Source organism: Octodon degus, unplaced genomic scaffold, assembly GCF_000260255.1.
Source record: "Octodon degus isolate 3935 unplaced genomic scaffold, OctDeg1.0 scaffold00008, whole genome shotgun sequence".
NCBI lineage: Eukaryota > Metazoa > Chordata > Mammalia > Rodentia > Octodontidae > Octodon > Octodon degus.
The window spans coordinates 6898774-6916929 of record NW_004524584.1 but is presented as its reverse complement, the minus strand read 5'-3'; the positions used below and the strand labels follow the sequence as shown (position 1 = coordinate 6916929).

At 38.7% G+C, this 18156-nt stretch overlaps 1 protein-coding gene across 1 annotated transcript in view; it reads left to right on the top strand.

The window, feature by feature from the left end:
• Positions 1-17688, top strand: part of Cep63 (centrosomal protein 63) — a 69579-nt gene extending 51891 nt beyond the window's left edge. The window contains exons 8-13 of the mRNA XM_023704399.1: positions 449-579; positions 1846-1983; positions 6449-6563; positions 7652-7849; positions 9433-9519; positions 17216-17688. Of these exons, the coding sequence (XP_023560167.1) occupies positions 449-579; positions 1846-1983; positions 6449-6563; positions 7652-7849; positions 9433-9519; positions 17216-17374 (828 nt within the window). The 3' untranslated portion in view covers positions 17375-17688. The remainder of the gene's footprint in view (positions 1-448; positions 580-1845; positions 1984-6448; positions 6564-7651; positions 7850-9432; positions 9520-17215) is intronic.
• The last annotated feature ends 468 nt before the right edge of the window (positions 17689-18156 follow it).

The window sequence follows — 18156 nt, the reverse complement described above, 5'->3', positions numbered from 1 at the left end:
AGGTGAATGGATGCAACTTGAGACCACAATCATAAGTGAAATAAATTCAACCCATATATGTAAACATCATATTTTCTCACTAGAGTGAGAATCTGAACAAGTAAATAAGATTCAAAGTATACAAGATATTGTGAATTAGGAGGTATGTTTTAAAATTACTGGAATTATAAAAATGTGTGTTTTAAGAGAAGATACTTAACCTGAAACTAGGTTCCAAAAATCTATAGTTTCTTCTCTATTCTGTAGCTGATAGTTCAGGTATTGATAGCTGTATTAATATTGTGCCTATCATATAACTTATAGTCGGAATCCCTGGCTCCCTTTTTTATGAGGTAGAAAACCTGTAATACTCTGACTTTTTCTCAGTATTTTGCAGGCTATGCTGGAAGAATAGAAAACTGAAGGACAATTTTAATAATATCTGACTTTTTTTCTGAGTATTTTGCAGACTCTGCAGGAAGAAAAAAGAGAATTGAAGGCAAATCTTCAGTCTCATGAAAATTTCATCCGTGAGGCAAAGATGCGAAAGAAGTTACAGGCAAAGGGAACCAACACCCAGCAACTAGGAGATGCTATAAGGTGTGTTTTATCTTAGATGTTATTTATCTTACCCACTTGGTTTAGCATCAAGTAGCAGTTTTAATATTGCATAGTCACAATTTTGTGTTTCATTTTACTCTGGGTTTTCTTGCTCCATTTTAATTTGTGTGTTAGATTTTTTTTTTTTTTTTTTTTTTTTTTTTGTTGTGTGTGTGTGTGTGTGTGTGTTTCTGGGAGTGCACAGCTAGATTTCCTGAACCACTGAGGCCATACTCACACACTATTTTTTTTTTTTTTTTTTTTTTTTGTGGAACCCGGGATTGACTCAGCCCCTTGTGCTTGCCAGGGAAGCGCTTATTCCACTGAGCCGTCTCCCTGGCCCCTGTGTGTTAGATTTTTATATAGTAAAAAGTTTTGCATGGTAATTTTTTTCCCTTTTATTTTGGGTTTCTAACAAAGATTGTGATATTTAGAAAGTTAGGAATTACTTAGATTATCCTGTTGGTGAAGCTAGTGATGTGAAGGGAATTGTGGCCATAACTCCTGAAAAGCCTCTCTTCCAAAGAAGAGTAGGTTAGTGCTGCTCATCGTCACGAACAGCCGTCTATTGAACTAGCCCTTTTAAAAACACTCATAACATTAAATTAATTTCTTTCTTTCTTTTTGTCTTTTTTTTTTTTTTGTGGAACCAGGGATTGAACTCAGGCCCTTGCGCTTGCCGGGGAAGCGCTTATTCCACTGAGCCATCTCCCAGGCCCCTCTTTTTGTCTTTTTGAGATAAGGTCTCAACATGCAGGTCAGGCTAGCGTTGAGCTTTGTAGCCCAGACTGGTCTGAAACTTGCAGTGGTCTTCTTACCCAGCCTCCTGAGTGTTGGGATTATAGGTGTGTGCCACCACACCTGGGTAAAACTAATTTTTATGTATCAGTTAATGAAACGAGAGGTTTGTGGTAGAAAATTAAGTGTGAGCTACACTCCTTTCGCTTAATTTATATCTGGCGCACTTTTATTCTCGTCAGAACGCACTTGAAATTTGTTTCTGTGGCACAAGGTATTGTCACAAATTGATTTGCCTTTTCCCTTAGAAAAAATGCCAAATCCCAGATAAGGAAGGAATAAATTGCCACTGAATTTTTAAAGGAAGAGTCTTGACTCTACTCTCCCAATTCTTTCAGTAAAGTAGGAGAGAAAATAGAGTACCAGAGAGCTTACTCTAAACAGTTGGATTGGGAAATAGCTTGCCTACTCATTGCTTTTGCTTTCAGTATGAATGTCCTATGCTAATCATTTTGTGTCGTTTTACAGACCACTGGAAGACTCTCAGGCTGAGAGGAGGCTCGCCTCTCAAGGGCAGGGCGACTTGGGCAGTGTGCTTTCCCAGTTGGATTTTACCCATACAAGTGAAGAACTCCTGCAAGCAGAGGTGACTCGTCTAGAAGGCAGGTAGATAATTATATATGCATTGCAAAACCTCTAATTACTATGAAGTTTTGGTCATTGCATTGATAAAGTAAACCGACAGTCTTCCGAAAAATAATCTTTTTCTAGCATCCACAAATGATCTTTCTTCTTTGAGAAAAACAATTAAAAAAGAACCTCCTAATCTCTCTGTTACTAACTCTGCCAGTCTGCCTGCATCTGTGCCCATAAATCTGTTCGTGCAAATGGTGGGTGCCCGTCTGCTGAGGCTTACACACCCTTTCCATCCTGTTCTGCAGTCTTTCTTTCATCTTCTACGTCACAAAGTTCTGCCTCTTTGCTGAATTGTTTCCAGTGATATAAAATGTGCTTTTGGAAAAAATTCAAAATGTTCCTTCAATCCTGTATCTCCCTCCCGGTATTTCCACATTTCTCTACTTTACTTGCAAATCAAATTCTTTAAAGGAGTTGTTTGTACTCACTTTCTCTCCTTCACCTTTTCTCTATTTTTGTTTGCTTGTTTTGTTCTGTTTTGTTTTTGAGACAAGGTTTCACTGTGTAGCCCCAGCTGGCCTTGAATTTATGGTGATACTCATGTCCCAGTCTCTTGAGAGCTGGGATTATAGATATGCACCACCATGCTCGGCCTTTTTATTGTTGTTGTTTAGAACTCCCTCGTTTGGGCTTCCTTCTACCTCCTTGCTGACACTGTTCTTAGAAAGGTCACAGTTTACATGTGCTGCTGCCGCTCCTTTCTGTGTGCAGTGTTGTTGAGACTTCCTTGGATGTTAATTGAACCGTAACCTATACCATACTCTAATGCAGCCAGCTCGTAGCACTGTAGTACTTAGGAAATTCTATTTGTCATATGTCTAGACTTTTTGACTGGGAAGAGTTTGACATTTTGTTTTATACATATGAATTTTGATCCTTTGTACAAAAATTTTTTGTATGTAAAAGATGAAAAGTGCACAAACTGTTAGCTTTTTGTGCAAACACAGAACAATAAAAAATTGCCATTTATACTTTTTGTTTTCTTTTTCTTCTTGATTTTTTTTTTTTTTTACGGAACCAGGGATTGAACTCAGGCCCTTGCGCTTGCCAGGGAAGCGCTTATTCCATTGAGCCATCTCCCCGGCCCTTCTTTTTCTTTTTGAGACTGGTCTTGCCATGTTGCCTACATGGGTCTCAATTTACATTACTTGTGAGTTCAAGTAATCTTCCACTTGAGCTTCCCAAATAGTTGAGACTATAGGTATATGCTATCCTACCTCACTCATTTCATCCTTTTGTAGTGATACATACTGGAGAATTAAACCCAAGGCCTTTGCACTGAGCTACATCTGCAACCCTTTGTTTTTTATTTTGAAACATGGTCTTGTTAAGTCACTGAGTTGTGCAGGCTGCACTCAAACTTGCAGTCTTTCTGCTTCAGCCTCCCAGAGATTACAAGTGTGCCCCATTATGCCTAGCTAGGTTATCTTTAAGTAATACTTCTGTTGTTGCTTGTACTTTTATTTCTGTTTCTGGAAATCACTAAATATTTTCTAAAAATTTTTGCCTGTTAAGCATATGTGCCACACATTTTCTCAAAACATAGTGTGTTCTTTGTTACAATTATGAATGCTTTAGATTGAATAAATAAAGCTTAGTATTTATGATATTGGTCATAAAATTTATAATTTATCATAGATTTTTTTATTGATTAGGTGTTCAGTAATCTTCAAATGTTCATATATCTTGCTGTTCTGCCATGGGGTTCTGAACCCTTTGTTTGGTTGCTGAGCTTTAGCATTACCTTGGATTCCTGAGCATCTTTGAGCCCTGATCTTACCATCTATAGTTAGGAAAGATGGTTGTAAGTTTTCTTCTCTCAGTCTCAGTGTTGGGCATGTTATAGTTATATACTAAGTACTAAATAAATGAACATTTTAGATTTTTAGAACTAAGTAAAATTGGAGTAAATGGATGTAAAAACCAGTGTTCAATAATAAAACAATGGCTTAAATAGGTTTCTCTCAAAAAAGAAGTAGAAAAAGTAGTTGCTTTATTATTTTTTTATTAAGACATTGTTTGAAACAATTTTTGTTTTTTTTGAACAAAATAGTCCCTAAAGAAGGAAGTGGGGGATTTAATCAGTGGTTTTTATGCTGTTGCATTGCAAAGATAATATTTTTGAGAGATAGCATATGTGATAAGTGTGGTATGTTGGGGAAATCATAACCCAGTTGAGTATTAAGAAGCATTTATGGAATTGTCTAGAGTCATGTGCTCTAGAGATTAAGGGGATGAAAACTTAAATTTCAGGGGCAATAAGAAAAGACATTGTTTTATTGTAATCGTAGAATCTGTACTTTGAGAGAGAAAATATACATAGTAAGGGAGCTGGGAGAAATTTAAAACAGTTTTTACATTTTAGCCATAAGAACTGGAAGTAATGGTATTTAAGGTGGTTAGGAGAGTGAGGGCTGCATGGTTTTGTCAGGTAAATTACTTTTTTTAAAAACTATTATTTTATTGAGAAACAAATAGCAATGAGACAGTTTCAAAACCGATTAATAGGACAGTTTTAATAATTAATACATTGCATGTTGTTGTCTTCTTAGTGGTTATTCATAGTACAAGATGCAGACATGATATCCTGTCCAAACACTATTAGTATCTGTATATGCAGAGTAGTTAGGATAGATATACAACTACTTTCTCTTAATTCAATGAGAAGAAAGATTTGTCAGGTAAATTCTGATCTGATTCTTGAGATCAGGTCTTGAGAGGGTGTTGACTCAGTGCCAGGTGGGAGGAGAAAGGAGTGCTTTGTGGTCAAGGTGGTGACATAATGAAGAGAAGGCAGGCATAGCAGATGGCACATGGGAGACAAACTGTCAACTAGTAGCAAAAAGACTATCTTAGTGGAAATGGGCTGTGAGGTGAGAGAGGTTTGGTGCCTTTGTGGTTCTTATGTCTTTTTTTTCCCATATAGTTGATTTTTCTTTTTTAAAAATAATTTTATTGAGAAACAAATAGCAATGAGACAGTTTCAAAACCGATTAGTAGGACAGTTTCAATAATTAATACATTGCATATTGTTGTCTTAGTGGTTATACATTGTACAAGATGCAGACATGATATCATGTCCACAAATACTGTTAGAACAAATCTTCCTATTCATTGAATTAAGAAAATGTAGCTGCATATCTATCCTATTTTGAATATACAGATACAAAATGGTTGTTCGTTTGTATCCCCTTTTTTTGTTTAGTTTTTTAGAAAATGGTATTTTGTTGTCATTCAGATAAAGGTGTGTGAGTTCAGCAAAATATTCCAATATAGTCCAGTAGTCCATGATAGTAGTGGATTTTCTGTAAGACTGGCAGTGTCAGAAGTTGTTGACTTGAGCCTTTTACATCTCAGCATATTAATACGGCTTTACTTTTTATACCTCGTTTTTATGCTTTTCTGCTGGATGGTTAAGAAACGAGGTAAAGCAAGACCTATATAACAAGAAATGTAGCTTTTGTATCTGCCAAGGTCAGTCAGATCCCCTCAGTATTTCTCTTGAAACCCTGTACTGCAGTTTATAGATCCTTTGTCAGTGTCAGCCATGTGGATGAGTCACGGCCATTGCTTGATCGATTTGCTCTCTTTGAAAGCCTGAGAGAATGTTTTCTCTCCATGTGACTCTCCTTAGGCACACTCTACATCATTGATCACCTTCCTCTCTGGCCCCTTAATCTCCTTGATCAGGAAATTTGGGACACAACTGAGTTACATGATGTTACAGTACAGGTTCTCCTATGTCCTGAGTCTTCATTGACCTTGAAAGGCTAGGGCCAAAATGTTGGCTGTCCTTGCAGACCTTCTTTTTCTGTAATTTTTGATCTGCATACTTAATTTGTTAACCTTCCAGAAGAGAAGCTTATTGTTATTGTCCTACAACCTAGGCAGTTGAGCTTAACCTCACTGTCTGTCTGAATATCAAACATCTTAGGCAAAACATGGAACAGTTATTTTCCATCAAGTGTTGATATGTTATATTGTTCTTACGTCTGATGGGGGCTTGATTATTGAGTAAGGGTGGTGAGTGAAAGCACTTTAAAAGTTATTCTGTTTATAGGATGGAATTGCATAATCAGATATAACAAAGACTAAGATTATGATGGCAGCTGTATGATAACTTTCTGTAGTATAACTAGCAAGTAAAAATTAGCTGTGTTGCTGTTATCTTTAGAGTTTTGTAATCAGTTTAATTTTAAGCAGAAGGAAAGACTATAGATAAATATAAAAGTCAAAAGTATTTTCAAAGGTTTGAGCTGCACTTAGCTCCCTCTCATGATAAGAAGATTGGAAATGAGTTTTAATTTGGGGTCGGAAATGGTGTTTAAGATATTATAGGATGTATCTTGGACATCAAGAGGGTAAATTAGATAATCTGATTACCAAGTTCAGGGGTTTCATTTTATTTTAAATATGTGATATTTTTGGCGTACAGCTTGGAATCTGTGAGCGCAACATGTAAACAGCTGAGCCAAGAGCTAATGGAAAAATATGAAGAACTGAAGAAGATGGAAGGACATAACAATGAGTACAGGGCAGAGATTAAGAAGGTAGACACCTGCATGTGGGGGAGCACCCAGTCGGATGTATTATAGACTGAGGCGTGGGTTGGGAAATGGTAGGGGTCATTTTCCTGAGAGAAAAATGTAGCGCAAAGAACACTTGATACCCAGGAGTGGGAAAGCACATGCACCGTGCTTAGGAAAAGGGCCTGCTTTTTCAGTATCCTTAGGGATGCCCTATCGTTATTTTCAAGATCATTGAAGCCTGCCTACTTTGAATTCTGAAACTGTATTTTTCACAAGTTTTAACTGAAAAAGATTCCAAACCATTTATAGTTTTTTTCTTGTAAAAAGATATAATTATATGAGTTGTCATTTAATATTTTCTTATAAGCTAAACATGGATATAAAATATACTTCCTTTTGCGCAGTGAGGTGGTTAATGTCCTCAGTGCAGTGCCTATTGAGCTATGCAGAATTATTTATCTCTATGTGAACAAGCTTGGCTGTTTAATCTGTTGACTTGTATATTTGTATTTCTTCTTCAAGATTATTATTATTTTTTTTTACTTTAAGATTAGAGTTTCTTTCTCTTGTCTTTCTTTCCCTTCCCTCCCTGCCTTTTCCTTTCCTCCCATCCTTTCCTTTTTCCTTCCCTTCCTCTTCCCTATCCTGTCCTGACCTGTCAGTTTTTTGTGATACAGTGGTACTTAACCTAGGTCTTCATTCCTGTCAGCCAAGTGCCCCATGATAGAGCTATAGCCCAGGCCTTTACTCTTGTCTGTTTATTATCTATTATATTCTGTAGACCAGAAAACCCTGAGCAGAATTTTCAGATTTGCTGCTAAAAAAAGGAAGGTCACAGGTGCTGCACTCTGATGTGTGTGCACTCTTTGAAACTGATCTTCAGCTCACCTCTTTTTCTCTTGAGAGCTAATAAATGTTTGAGTATAACCTCCTTCAACACAGGTGGGCCACTTGCTAAATTGCTAATTTTATGCAGATTTACTCTAGCTCCTTTAATCTAGGAAAAATTTTATGTCTTGAAGTAAGGTAAACATTGTTTTATTAACTATCAATATTTTTTTCTATGTCAATACTTCCTCTTTGATGTTTTCCTGCCTGCTTCTTTGTAGTTGAAAGAACAGATTTTACAAGCTGAACAGACTTACAGCTCTGCACTAGAAGGTATGAAGATGGAAATTTCCCAGCTGACTCGGGAGTTACATCAGCGAGATATCACTATTGCTTCTGCCAAATGTTCTTCCTCAGACATGGAAAAGCAGCTCAAAGCAGAGATGCAAAAGGCAGAAGAAAAAGCAATGGAGCATAAGGTAAAGCCTTAAAGAAAACTTTATTGGATGCTTATTTTTGAAGATTGAATTTAGTAAAGATAGAGTTTCTGTAATGTTTAGTTCAGCAAATTTTCATTACAGCTGCTTTGGGTTGGGGGCTTGACAGCAAGTAGTCTAATGCTGCTTGGTGGGGAGGTGAGATGGATACAGACAAATGGGTGGCTCTGTCGTGTGTGTGTGTGTGTGTGTGTGTGTGTGTGTGTGTGGCACTAGGAGAACACCCAGGGAGCTTAGATCTAGATCGCTGGACTCCAAGGCTCCTGGACGCTGTGATTTCTGGAAGCAACAACGCTGACGGGATAAGTGGGTGATGGGGAGGAGCAGCGTGTCAGGCAGGGGATAAGTACATACCAGAGTCTTGGAGAGAGTGTGAGTTGCTGGCTGTGGTTGAAACTGGTGTACACTTGGGGTGAATGCAAGTAATAAGGCTGGAGAGCAGGGGGTAGATCTCAGAGGGCCCTGTCAGCTGTGGGAGAACGAGTGTTAGTGTGGTTCTGAGGTCAGTAGAGAATAGCTATGGCCACACACAGAATGAGCAGAGGCAGAGCGAGCTCAGAGTGAGCTTAGAATGTGAGCTATGCCTCACATAGAATGAGCTCAGAGGCTGCTGTAGAAGCTCTTTGCAGTGAGCGAGATACGGATGAGTGCTGCAGATACTTGGCTGGTAAAATTGAGTTTTGTGTTTGATTAGACTGGGAGCATGAGGTAGATAGAGTTAAGGAAAGTGTCACTCAGGATTTAAAGTTAGGCAGTGGAGTAGAAAGGAATGCTTTGTAATGAAACAAAAGATAGGAAGTTCGGGTGAGAATGATGAATTTGTATGAAAGGTACACATAGAGAAGCTGGGAGAGGGGACATTAATTTGGCACATTTGGTTTGAAATAAAGGCTAGACTCTCTTACATGATAGTAACCTACTAGTCAGTGGCACCGAAGGCTTGGAGTGCAAGGTTATAATCAAGGTTAGGCATTTACCTGTAGGAGTCCTTGCCTAAGGCTGGCTTTTGAAACCCCCTAGAAACCGAGCAGTTGTTATGGAAAGGCACAGAGTAAACAGCAAATTTAGTATACTTTTCACTTAGGGTAAAAAAACTATTGGAATAGACCTTAAAATAAAAGTAGCAATAAGGGAGTTAACCAGGTCGCTTTTACTGAGGAAGAACGAAGCCAAAGGATGTCAGAGATGTCTTTCCAAATAGGAGGTGAAGCAGCTGAGGAGAGTAAACACTGGCCATAAGCTGTTCTGGGAAACAAGTGCAGTTCTGCCTGGTGGAGGAAGCTAACGCGGGAGGGTGGCTTGGGGTTGGCCATCAAGTGGGCGTGTGGCTGCTTCTGTCCTGCCTGGTTCATCGCTGTGCATTAATGTTTACTCACATGCGTGTTACATCACCTGATAGCACCGTGAGTACATTCTTTTAGAAAGTGTGTGCTTTTGTGTTGTGTGTATGTATGTGTATGAATGAAGAGTATAACAGCCTAATGGAAGCTATGGTGGAAAAAATTTGTAAAATGCTCTTGATTTTTATTTATTATTTTTGTTTGTTTTTACTTTTCCTTTCTCAGGAAATTTTGAATCAGTTGGAATCACTCAAATTAGAAAATCGTCATCTTTCTGAAATGGTGATGAAATTGGAATTGGGTTTACATGAGGTACATACATAGAAATTTAAGTTGTTCTATTCAGAAAGCCCTTAAAACGCATGTTGCAAATATTGCTATTATAAAGATGAGAGATCTTCTCTCTCCCTCTCTGTCTGTTCCTCCCTCCCTCCCTCCCTCCCTCCTTCCCTTTTTCCCTCTTTCCTTCAACAGGGTTTCATTGTGTAGTTCAGGCTGGCCTTGAATTTACTGTGTAGTCCAGGCAGACCTTCAGCTCATGGTGATCCTCCTCCCTTACCCTCATGAGTGCTGGGATTACAGGCATGCACCACCAGGCCCAGCAAAAATTTAGTCAAGTAAAGTGAAATCAAAACAAGGATAAAAGTAAGCAAAAAGTAATTTTCTGTTCCATCAGTAGGAAGGTTTTGTTTTGTTTTTTGTTTTTGTTATTGTTACTGGTGATTGAATTCAGGACCTTGTACTTGCCAGGCAGGTACTTAAGCCACTGAGCTGTCTCCTTGGCCATAGGCACGTTTTATTTAATGTTATTTTCATGATAAAATGCCTGTATACTTAGTAGGAAAGTATATATAAAGAACTTTTTGTAGTACTGATACTTAGTTTGCAATAAATGTTACATGCTGGTTTTATTATTGGTATATTATAATTTCATTCCAGTATCTGTATTATATCATCTTTTAAATAACTTAGTTTCATTTACTTTTAAAGTTACAGTTAATTTAGTCAATATTTTATAGTCTTTTATGTCAAAACATTTTAGTTCATGTTATAATGAACACAAAGATGAATAAAAAGATTCTTCTTCAAGACACTAGAATTATTTTGTAGGGAGAATAAAATGCACATAAGTTACAATACAAGCTAGAAAGTGACAGCTAAGAGTGAGGTATAAGCAGTGTTATACTTAACTGTTTTAAGACTTAGCATTTTCAGTAGAATACATGTGGCCTGACTCAACTTTTCTTTTTTTTTGTGGAACCAGGGATTGAACTCAGGCCCTTGCGCTTGCCAGGGAAGCGCTTATTCCACTGAGCCATCTCCGTGGCCCCTGACTCATCCTTTCTTAATACCAGTCAAGGATCCAGAGATTGTAGAAATTCTTTTTTCTGTGCTTCTGGAGAGTATTATGTCTCTCAAAATATGTATGATTGCACATTGTTTCCTATTTGCTTCTCATCTCATAGTTACAGATGGTGAGATAGAAGAAAGTGTAAAAGGCTAGAACAATACTTTATTTTAACAAAAAAAGGGGGGCCTATTTTAGCAATCTTTCACATAAGCAGATTCTGTAAGTACCATAAAACCATAAGGGATTTTACAACATAAAACTGTAAACCTCTGGATGGCAATAGGCCCCATAAAAAGATCACTAGAGAGAGAAAATAATCTGTAAACAGATAAAGGTTACTGTAAACTAACAATATATAGGATTTTACTACGGAGGTAATAAGAAAAAGATAATTCAGTAGAAAAAGAGGTAAAATAAGTAATTCATAGAAGTACTATAAATATCAAGTGAACAAGGAAAGCTATTAGACCTCCCTAATAATCAAGAATAAAAAATACTCTTAGAAGTTCATTTGATGATGACGTTTAAAACTTATTACATAACCATGTTAGCAAAGATGTAGGGAAACAGGCTCTCTTATGTCATGTTAAGGAGCAAATACATTGATAAGACCTTTCAGAAGGACATTTAGCAATACATACCAATCTTCTAAATAGATATAGCCCTTAATTAAACTCTTAGATCAGGGACATTTCTGATTTTGAGTCATTGCTGAATTGTTCTTCAGTGTTCCTATTAGTTTGCATTTCCAAAGACTTTTCCTAGAGGAGCTGTGTATTTGGTGGCATAGTTAAAGTTTGGAGATAAACTAGGTGTTTGTTTAAATGGCTAGTTTGAATGTCTGTACAATGAGATATTATGCTGTCCTTTAAGATAGCAGATGTTTATCTAGTCTTGTTTTCTCCCCAAATCCCTGTAATAGTTCAGTGAAAAGATTGTTTTAAAAAGCACAAGCACACATAAATGGAAAAGTATGGGAGGAAATAATAGATAGAAATTTTCAAGGGGTAAGGTAGCTGTGTAAGGGAGCAGATCGGACGGATGAAGGGGCAAATGGGTCCGAGTAGATGGGTGTGGGGTGGTTGGACAGCAGACTGCTGTGTGCCCCTGCTCACGGCAGATGAAGCATCCAGGAAGCTTTCTGATTTTCACTTATGGAGTACCCAGAGGACTCAGGATTTGGCCGTATTTGATTAAGAGACTTAATGCATTCAGTGCTTACTGTTCATATGTAAGGGTTGAGACCTCACAGGCGCTCTAAGCGAGATTATGGCTGGAGACTCTGTTCAGCAAATTTCTCTGAAACCTCTGTTAATACCCTTCTTTCCTTGAACAAGCCCATTCTTGCTGCTCAGTTTTTATATTATCTCTCATATTCACTTATCTGTAATTATTGTTAACAGAGTTATACTTGAAAAATTTTGACAGTTACCTGGAAAGACAAGTAGTATCTTTTTAAAATAAAGTATTTTTAATGGTATCTGACGTCAAACTGGCTGGTGAAAATTCTGTCAGCAATTTAAGCTCACTCTGCTTTCAAAGTTACATGCAGTGTGAACACATTGAACATATTTTTAGAAATAATTATGAGAATGTGCCCCTTTGCATTTTACCACCTTGGAAGGCAGAATTATTTTTGCAAAAAATAGTATTTGGTTAAATATTTGGGTTAAAAATGCCTATTTTCATTAATTACTTTAATGGAAACAGCAGTTCTAATAAAATACTTACATTTTAAAATTTGACAGTTGTTTGTAGTTTAGCTGTTATGTCCTGTAAATTTTCTTCAGAGATTTTATTTGGCATTGTCAACTTTTTGAAAGATTTTATAACTCACTGTCTTCACTAGCACAGAGACAGTTTAAAGTTTATGTTTCTGTTAGTTTCATCTGTCAAAGGGCTAGGGAGATAGCTCAATAGAGTAAGTGCTTGCCTGGCAAGCGCAAGGTCCTGAGTTCAATTCCCAGTACCACACAAAAAAAAAAAAAGAAAGAAAGAAAGAAAAAGAAAAAAGAAAAAAAAAGCTTTTCATCTGTCAGATAACTCTTGATCAGCTTACTTTCAGAAAGTTTTTCTTTTTTTTAGAAAAGACCAGGCTAACTAGCATACTCTAAAGATCATACATTTGCTAATTAAAATATGTGTATTAGGGTAAAAGTTCCTGTATAAAGAAAAATAAAATTAATCATCACAGAGCTAAGAGCAGATTGGGATGGTAAATCTCATTATAAATTTGAATTCTATTTCAGATACAAGAGTAGATGCTAAAATTATATAAATGTGTTTGAGAGAATTTATTTAAAAGTTGTCACTGCCAGACAGAATTCTTTTTCTTTCAGAACCAGAATTGCTTGATAGAATTAAGTTTCTTCCCTTAGCTAGGCCTCTTGTTTTTCCCCGTGGGTGTTCTGGGGCTCTTAAGCCTTTCCCTTGCAGAAGGTCTGTGGATGCTGGTTTCTTCTCCCTGCTTCTGATCCTTGCACATTTCCTCCCTGCTGGTTCTGTCCCTCAAGCTACTGGGATATTGTGGGCACACCAGGAAGCCCACTGTACCTCTTACTTGCCAGCCCCACTCCTCCTTTTTAAATAGGGTGTCGCTCCACAGTTCAGGCTGGCCTTGAACTCACCATGTAGCCCAGGTGGGCTTCCGACTCCCAGCGATCTTCTTGTCTCAGCATCCTGAGTGCTCCATTACAGCTCTGTGCTGCCACCCCTGGCCTTCCCATTTACACTTACGAAGCAGAATCCTTCATCCCTGGTAGTTTCAAGAGGACTGAAGGCAAAGATCTTCACTTTTTCTAGTTACAGTAAAGCCATAGGTTGATTAGTAGTAACTGAAGCAAATGGAATTTTTCAGCCAGAAATATCACATGACAAGTATTGTTGTACAAATTAAGTGACTCTAGTATTCTTTTTTATTAGGCAAAAGAAATTTCACTAGCAGAACTCCAGGAGAATTATATTGAGACATTAAATAAATTATTGTCTGAAAATCAGCAACTACAGAAAGATTTAATGGATACCAAATCTCAGCTGGAGATCGCTACACAGACGTGCAAAAAAAAAGACAGTGTCTTTAAACCTGCACTCAGCAGAACAACTGAGTTCAAGAATACAGAGCTTAAGTAAAGTTTCTTCTGAATATGTATTTTTTGCAATTAATTCTCACTTTTTAGATAGTAACTTAGGACTTAGAAAAATTAAGTCATCATCAAAGGGCTCAGTTTAGTTCTGAAGTATGTTGTATACAAGGAGAGCTACAGTCAGACTTACAGATGTAGAGGAGATCGCATAACACTTTCATTAGAGCATTAGTAGTCTGCACTCGGCTTGCAGGTACTAGAACATCTTGATTCTACTGTGCCCTTTCATGCTGCCTCCCACCTTCTCAACGCCTGTCCTAGACCTGTATTGGCAATATAAGACTGTATTTGATGGAAAACTTGGCTTTTATAAAAGTCCTCCACTGTACTTTTGGTTACTGCATTGCAGGCCATTCCCGTGGCATTTGGTGAAAGCCGCCTGGCTGCAGTTCATAGTATATGGCTTCTCCGTCTTCCTGCCAAAAGCCCTGCTGACAGCCTCACCCCACTCCTGCCTGCTCATGTACATGGCGCCCCCACCCTAGCTGCGGCCACTCTAGGTTTCTCTGGTAGTTACTTGTCCCCCCGATATGGTGCGTGAGGACAGGGCCTGGCAGTGGGGACTGGATTTTTGGAATCCACGTAAGTAAAAGATCACCTGGTCTGAGTGGGGGTTTCCATTTTAGAATGTATAAAGCCTTACAGCTTAGCCTCATTGTGTATGCTTAGCACCCTAGATTTCTGTTGGAAAGAGAGAAGTCATTGCAGTTTTTCATTTGTCTTGTTTTCTAACCTGCTATTCAGGCCAACCCATGGCCAGCACAGACATGATGGGATACAGACTGAGCACTGCACAACAGGTCTGCACTCTCCGAGAGGACGAGCGCCGGACGGCACAGGCCCCGTGGCCAGGGTCTGCAGCCCCCTGAGTCCTCGCCTCAGCTCATGCAGCTCTACCATCTCTTTGCCTTCCTACTTTCTGGGTCACACTCATTCTTTGCCTTCACTGCTTGACATAAATGATGCCAATTTTTCTGACAGTATGTCTGATGGTGCAAATGACCAAGAGGAGTTTGTATCTTTGGTATGGAAACTTTCTCATCTTTCTAGCTTATTAGTTTTATTTTTTTATTAGTACATGTTTGTGACAGTGAATACACTCATTGTGGAGACTTGGCACATGTACATAACGCATCTTACTCCTTTTCACTTCCCATTCCCTTTATTCCCTCCCTTCTCCCTCATCCCTAGATCCCCATTCCATCTCTAGAAGATCTACTTCTCTGTTTCCTTTAATCTGTCTTTTATTTTGCTCTTTAAATTATTTGTATGTTGGGCTAGAGAGATAGCTCAGCAGTCTAAGCACTTGCCTGGCAACTGCAAGGACCCAAGTTTGATCCCTGGTATTGCATGCTGTGCCCCGGAATCTGGGCAGGCTGTGCTGGCCACTGAAACTGGGTGTGATGGTGCACACCTGTAATCCCAATACTGGGGAGGCTGAGACAGGAGGATCACTACAAGCCTGAACTGTGTAGCAGCACCCTGTACCAAATAAAGTTTTAAAAAGTTCTTTATTATTGAATTTCTCATATAATAGAAACAGTGTGATGTTTAACCTGTATCTGATTTATTTCATTAGCATTATAGTTCCAAGGTGCGCCCATTTTATTACAGATGACTCAAATTTATTCTCCTCCTTGGCTGAATAGTCCTCCGTTCTGTGTGTCTGCCACATTTTCTTTCTCCATTCCTCTGCTGATGGGCATATAAATGGCTTACAAGATCTGGTTGTTGTGAATTGTGCTTTTATAAACATGAGTGTGCATATATTGCTGTAATCTGATAGCTTCCTTTTTTTTTTTTTTTTTTGGTGGAACCAGGGATTGAACTCAGGCCCTTGTGCTTTCCAGGGAAGCGCTTATTCTACTGAGCCATCTCCCCGGCCCCCTGATATCTTCCTGTTTGGGGAAGATTTAGAAGGGAATAGCTGGGTCAAATGAAATTTCTATTTTTAGTTTTTTGACGAATTTCTGTATTGATTCCCTTAGTGATTGTGATAACTAAGTGACTGAACAGGAACTTGAACCCTGGACCCACAGATTAAAAGTCTGATGCTTCACTCACTGAGCTCTCTGAGTTATTGGAAGGATAAAGAGAGTATTTTTATTATTGGCTCTTTATCATAAATGCCCTTATTATTCTCACAGTGTGGCTTATAAGGACACAGTTAGCCAAGACTTTTCCAGAACATACCCTGGTTCCCAAATGTCGCATAAGTTGCAGGTATCCATTTGTCTTTAGCCGTAATTCAAATAGCAGCTCCTCGCACCTTTTTCAGAGAGGGCCTCTTCTGTGCTAGAAGCAGTGGGAGGGTGGAGTGGTACCCGTGGCGGGCGCAGAGCATCTGAAGGAGCCTGTGCCGGCTGGTTCTGTGACCAACTGTGGTCAGGTCTGTGTTTGTGAAAGTTCAGTAGCTTTACATTTTAGTGTGCCAACTAGTCCAAGGAAAAGTTTTCTTTTAGTTTTAAAGTCCTCATTTAATGTATATATAATTCTGAAATCCAGAAAACTCTGAAAACTTTTTTCCCCAAGTTCTCAACAAAAATTTTTGATACTAAAATCTTCCCTGACTTGAACTGATGTGGTTTTCTTTTTTGGATGAGAGGCTCCATCCATTTCACTTCAGAAACACTAATATATCTGCTTATGGGATGTAACTCTGATTACCAAGTTAATATAGCAGATTCTCACTATCCAGGGATTGTGTTAACTGTAGATGTGACTGTTCCCGAGCTTCATCATGGCATGTCCGTACTCAGGTGTGGACACACAGGGCAGCAAAGCAATGGAGTCACCAACTTGGTAGGGGGGCCTTGAGGGAGCCGTTCAGCACCTTTGAATCTCATCTCTCTGGTGTAGAATAGAGTATGGAATCTCCCAGGCTGAGCTGTTTCTAGGATTTGGGGTTCTAGTCTAGGTGAAGAGATATGCATTTGCCCATCTGTTGTGTGTGTTTCCTGTGGGTGAGGCATCTGTTCACTAATGTGACGATGGCCTGCGTGTAGCACATTTCCTAAGTTATCTGCAGTGTGAATTCTGAAACACCACTGGAACCAAGAGTTTCAAATAAAAGACTGTGAACTAGAATTTTAGGGGATTGATTTTAAGTGGCATCAATTATTGGTAGATTTTCAGTACTTAAAAGTGAAGGTAACATATTTTAAAGTAAAATTAAAAAAAAATAAATTTGAAATAATATGCATTAATTATATTCTCTTCTGTGCAGTAGCATGGCATATAATTCTAAATTGAGATACCTTCAGACCAACAGCTAATAATTTATTCTATTGATTTCGTACTTCACATTGATATAATTTAAGTCAGAAAGAGAAATGTATGTTACTTTTTTCAGGATTTCTTCACTCCTTTATTCTTGTCATTAAGATGAAAACAAATATGTCTTTGGGGAGAAATTACCTTTTAATATTACTAGTTAGAAAATATCATGAATAGTTAATCTTCAGGATCTAAAGTTCTACTGACTTACACATGCCACAATTTGTCTCTCGCCTAGTACTCCGTGCCCGTGTCTCCCCTGGGTTCGATAGCTGCCAGATTTCTGGAAGAGGAGGAACTGAGGTCTCATCATATTCTAGAGCGCCTGGATGCCCATATTGAAGAACTAAAAAGGGAGAGTGAAAAGACAGTGAGACAATTCACAGCCCTGATGTAACTGCTTACGGAATCACAGCCTGGGAAGGGAACACCGCAGAGTTAGCGTCATCTGAAGGAGCAGCTCTTTTAAAACATGGACATACAAAGTTATAAGGATAATGCATACTAAACAGTGGTGAAAAAATCTGAAGAATTGGTACTTTTCTTCGACATTTTCACTGCAGTGGTTTTTGAAGGACTTCTTCCAGCAATAACTTGTGAGAATAAACCTCTTTACATACTTGTAGTATGGATAGTTATTATCATGAAGTAAAACGTTCTTTTATTGACATAAATGTGAATGATTGTGTACTTACCAAAATAGAGATTGTATGGTATGGTATTCTTAAAAATAAGTAGCTGTAGGCTTCTCCCTTCAGGGCAGTGTGTAGTAGAGGCAAGGTTTCTAGGGTCACACTGACGTGGGTCAGTATGCTGGTTTTGCTACAGGTGTATTAAACCTGGGTTTCTAGGGTAGGGAAGGACCATGGCGATGACCTCTTGCTCCAGCTTCAAGTAGAGGAGAGGCTGGCACTGAGGCAGGGACTGGCTTTGCTGTGTGTGGCGGTCCGCTGGACACGCTTGAAAATACTCAGCATCTGCAGGACCTGTACAGGGATCTGCATGTTAAACCCAGGAGGCATTGAAGCCAGGGGAGAGATAAGGACAGCCAGAGAGGTTGTGAAGAGGGAGGAGAGCAGGGCTAGGCTTGTACCCTGGAGGGTACTAGTAGCTGTGGCCCATAGGAGTTGGATCCTGCACAGCAAGTTGGAATGTGCACTAACCACAAGAAGGGACAAG